We start from the raw sequence: 4,962 nt of genomic DNA on the forward strand, positions 1-4,962 counted from the left end.
TATGAACGTCAACCCTGCAGGTAGAAGGACTAAATCAAGTAAGTGTGGTTTTTGAAGAGAATTTATTTAAGCCCTTAAAATTAAGATAATCGACTTATATACTTAGTTCTTAAAATAAAAGACTAAGGAAGCTGGGGAGTGAAGGCAGCAAAGATACTGTAATAACTTTTTAATAAAACACAACACTAGTTGTGTCAAGCTAGGTGTTTTCTCCGTTATGGACAGAACTTATACCCAGACCTGGATGAGGGGGAAGAGACAGCGCCTTTCAGCTCATTAGAATTTGAGGAGGGTTTCATGTGCGTTTCCTTAGCTACAGTAAATTGGGGCCTAAGCTGTAATTGTCAGGTTTCTGATTTTTAATTCTAGTGCTGTAAATGCCCTTGCACTTAACTGTTTCTCACTTAACATTCCTAGCTACTGTGTAGTACCATTTATGCTGTCGGAATCCTGATGGTAATATAATGCTAATATCCTGTGTTGCCAGGTACTACCAGAGAAACGAAGCTTAAAACTTCTGAAGAATCAGAGTATTAATGTCAACTGGTACATGTATTGTCCAGAGAGTTCTGTTATTCTTCTGTCGACCACTGTCCTTGGCAATGTCCTGCAGCCATTCTATTTCAAGGTAAAGGTATATGTTCCAAACTTCATTTTGTGTGTTTCTGTTTTTTTAGGCAGCTTCTTCAATCAAATATTCTATTGCTTTTCCTGGATTTCTTTGAAGAGGTGCATGTGTTCACAACTTTATATAACAATAAGCGAAGGACAAAGCAAAAATGTGTAAGGTAGTTCATAGGTGAGGGATTCACTCTTTCTTATGTCCTCTTTGGAAAGAGGTATGTCTAGCTAATGTTGTACAGTTGACCTTGAGAAAGGGGGGGGGAAAAAAATCAGTGACCCAGTATTTGACAACTTTCAAGAGATCTTTTTTTCACTTAAATTACTTACTTTTACTGTGGGGATTTGCACTCTGTAACATGGTAATAAAGAAAAATTAAGGGCCTTTCAGTTGTGATTATAACGACAATTTTCCAAATGTGAGTGGATGAATTTAAAAAAGAAAGAAAAAAGGTAGCGCCTAAGAAAAAACTTTTGTCCCAAGCATGAGAGGGCCTTGTTTACGGCATTTATTTCTGTAAGTGTTCTTCCCCGTGGACAACACTTAAGGTTACTGGGAAAATATTTTTCTTTTTGGCTTGGAAAAAGTGTGTAGTAAAAACTAGAATCTGTTTTAGGTTAATCATGCAGTAAGATGATTTAAAAAATGAGGAAAAGAACTACAGAGTTCATCTTGCTTCTCTCAAAGGATTAGGAAGATTTCTCTGGTAGTCTAAGGGAAGAGATTAAAAAGAAGCTTATTCAAATGCGTTTCCTGGTTTGATCTTGTGTGCAGTCTCTTAAGTGGCTAGGTGGAACTTACTAGCCTCTCACAGCTTGTTTTTTAAGGACTTAGGTCATGCTTTCCCCTCCTTAACATTTTATGTCAAGTTGTAGTTTGAAGCTAAATATTTTTTATTTTCTGTTCAGAAGGTAATCTTTAAAGATTTCCTGAGAAAGGTACTGTACTAAAATAATCTTTGAAAATAGAGCTCTAGCAAAGGATATATTTCTGTAGTGTTCACATATCACACTCAAGAATGAGTTAATGAGAATGGGAAGTGAATTTCAGTAGAAGCTTTGGAAACTCTGAAAACTTGCTTAAATATAAATTCTGTAGGCAAAGAGGAAGAGGAGAGAGGAAACCTTGGGCAGGAGCAGGAGGAATATGCTCTGAGTATAAGGCAGATTCTGGAGTTAGGAACAAAATGAGACTGTGACTGGTAGGAGGTACTTATATTTTCCCCTTCCCAGTAAGCAGTTATTTAAGAGTTGGAGCATATGTTTTGCTGGAAGAGAGAAAAGAAGTTAATAGACTGATGTTTGAGCTCTCCACCTGTAAATAGGATCTGCATACAAATCTGTCTTGGCTTAATTAAGATGGAAATGTTTTTGTAGCTTAAAGCTGATGTTGTAAAATCAAGATGATAAAGCTGCTAAACTTATAATACCAGAACTATGTGTTTAGGGTCACAGCAGGGGGGGAAAAAAGTGTCAAACCCTTTTTTTTCTCTTCAGCTATTACCATTCTTCACCTCATGGGGGTGCTACTGATGCAGTGTTTGAATAAAGGTTACTTCAGACCTTTCTGTTTCAAGTCTTAACAGTGGATTTCTTTGGGGTTTTTTTTTTGCTGTTTAACAGAGTGGAACGATGTCAAAACTATCAAAATTTGAAATCGAGTTACCTGCAGCACCCAAGTCCTCCAAGCTCAGCCTTTCTGAAAGAGATATTGCTATGGCTACAATGTATGTATCTAACTAATCAAGCCTTTCTTGGAAAAGTATGACCCTTAGGGGATGCTGAGAAAAGACAAGAACATTAGCATGGTTGCCCTCGTTTCTTGGTTTAGCAGTACTACTGCTTTAAACCTGGAACAAAGCATCTAAACAATTCTGTCAGGGCAAGGTGGGAAGGGGAAGCTAACTGAGAAGTCTTACATGAAATCATTCCTGATTAGTACAGAAATTTTGAGAATACCAACACATCAGTTCAAAAATTAAGCAGAGTTGTTCTTAGATGCCTAAGTTGCATGAGTACAGGCCATGCATTGTGATTTATCGAGTGCTGTTTTAGCCTTTCACTTTTTAATTAATTGATTCCTTGACTTGGGTAATCTCACATCTGTTATTTTAGGATAAAACGTATAGCTCTACCAGACTGGTAGAGCTCTTGTTTGAAAATAATGCTTTAATCCTGTTGTCTTGTTAGATACGGGCAGCTTTATGTCCTCTACTTGAGGCATCACTCAAGGACTTCCAATAGCACAGGAGCAGAAGTAGTCCTCTATCACTTACCAAGGTAAGAGCAGAATGAAGAATGTTAGTGGCAATTCACAAGTGTGTGAGGGACATCTGCTTTTCCAGTTTAAACAGGCTTGCTGACTGGTTCTTCTCATCTCTTATTTCTGTAGAGAGGGCTCCTGTAAGAAGACACATATTTTAAAGCTGAACAGAACTGGAAAGTTTGCACTGAATGTTGTGGATAACTTGGTGGTAGTACATCATCAGGATACTGAGGTGTGATATATTACATTGTACCTTCACTTTTAAAAGTTATGGGCAGATTTTAATAATGATGCCTTTAGCTCTAGAAAATATTTTTGCATGTGCTTAGCTTTGCCAAAAGCTGGAGTATTTGCAGGAACAAAACCATAAGGGTATAAGAGATTCAAAGTTACCCTTTTACCTTGTTGGGCTAACATTTAATTGGGGCTGTTGCTAATGCCTGGTTTTTTTCATAGACTTTTTTTCCTTCTTGTTAGTTTCCTATGATACTCTGCTGCTGCACTGCATAGGCATTATACAAAGAGGTAGAGTTAAATTGGATATGAAATTATTAATCCTGGGAACTTCTCATATCACATGCATTTGAATGCTATGTTTCTGTGACACAAACTTATGCTCCTTTGTTCTGAAGGCCCGGATCTGCAAAAACTTCTATGAATACAAATGATCTTATGCATATGGTAGCGCAGGTAAAACTTGCTTGTCTGTAGTCTCAGTAGCAAGGCTTGATCAGTGTTAAAGCTGAAGTGGTACTTTGCTCTTAACTTGTGGAAAAGCTTTGGCTTCTTGTATTACCTTCTCTTGGGCAGCTTCAAGAACTGGGGCACATTATCTCATTAAGATGATTAGTTGATGCTTCAGTTACAATTTATGTTAATTCTACATATTAGCATTTAACCCAGAGGACTCATTCTTCAGCATTTTGGTCAAGCTATAAACATGACTACATAAACACAGAAAACAAGAGCAGACTCAATAGGGTAGACACCAGTAATTGAAGTCACGTTTCATTAGCACTGAAGGTGAAGCTAAGTTTCACTGTGCAAGGGTAAGAACGTGCTCCATACTGGGTAGAAGCGTTAGTGACCCGAGCTGAACAAGACTGAGTGTTACAAGTATGAGGATATCAAAGGAAGATGTAGAATTTTCCTCACAGTTTCTAGGACCCATAACTAAGCAGTGTATTTGGCATGAATCTCTCTCTTACACACCCCCTCCTTATAAGACAGACAGAGAGAGGCTTTTTACCAGGGCCTGTAGTGACAGTTAAAGGGGCAATGGTTTTAAACTGAAGCAGGGTAGATTTTGATTGAAGAAAGAAATTTTTTACAGTGAGAATGATGAGACCCTGGAACAGAGTGCCCAGGGAAATTGTGAATGCCCCATCATTGGGGTCCTGGTGGACAGGAAGCTGAATACGAGTGAGCAGTGTGCTGCTACAGCCGAGAAGGCCAATAGGATGCTGGGGTGCATCAAAAAGGGCATCACCAGTGGGGATAAAGAAGTCATTATCCCACTCTACTCAGCACTTACCAGGCCACACCTGGAATACTGTGTGCAGTTTTGGTCCCCGCTATACAAAAAAGATGTGGACAGGCTGGAGGGGTCCTAGAGAAGGGCCACCAAGATGATCAAAGGACTGGGAAGCCTGGCATATGAGGACAGGCTGAGAGAATTGGGTTTTGTTCAGCCTTGAGAAAAGGAGGCTTAAAGGGGATCTCACCACCATGTACCAGTACCTAAGGGGTAGCTATAAGGAAGATGGAGACTCCCTTTCATAAGGAGTCACATGGGAAGGACAAGGGGGAATAGACACAAGTTGCTCTTGGGGACATTCCAATTGGACATGAGAGGGGAATTTTTCACAATGGGACCAGTCAACCATTAGAATAATTTCCCCAGGGAAGTGGTTGACTCTGCCACATTGGACACTTTTAAGACTCAGCTGGACAGGGTGTTGGGCCATCTTGTCTAGACTGTGCTTGTACATAGAAAGGTTGAACCAGATGATCCTTGAGGTCCCTTCCAACCTAGGATTCAATGATTCTATGGAAGTGTTCAAGGCCATGTCAGA

The 4,962-nt window shown here is 39.4% G+C and overlaps 1 protein-coding gene across 3 annotated transcripts in view; it reads left to right on the forward strand.

The window, feature by feature from the left end:
* The window catches only part of RMC1 (regulator of MON1-CCZ1), a 14,500-nt gene that overhangs the window by 3,953 nt on the left and 5,585 nt on the right, over window positions 1-4,962 (forward strand). For all 3 annotated transcript variants that reach the window (XM_035903042.1, XM_035903040.1, XM_035903041.1), the window contains 4 exons: window positions 488-628; window positions 2,245-2,348; window positions 2,812-2,901; window positions 3,014-3,119. In XM_035903042.1, coding sequence (XP_035758935.1) covers window positions 488-628; window positions 2,245-2,348; window positions 2,812-2,901; window positions 3,014-3,119 — 441 coding nt within the window. The remainder of the gene's footprint in view (window positions 1-487; window positions 629-2,244; window positions 2,349-2,811; window positions 2,902-3,013; window positions 3,120-4,962) is intronic.

This window comes from Egretta garzetta, unplaced genomic scaffold, assembly GCF_000687185.1.
Source record: "Egretta garzetta isolate BGI_Z169 unplaced genomic scaffold, ASM68718v1 scaffold229, whole genome shotgun sequence".
In the NCBI taxonomy this organism is placed as follows: Eukaryota; Metazoa; Chordata; class Aves; order Pelecaniformes; family Ardeidae; genus Egretta; species Egretta garzetta.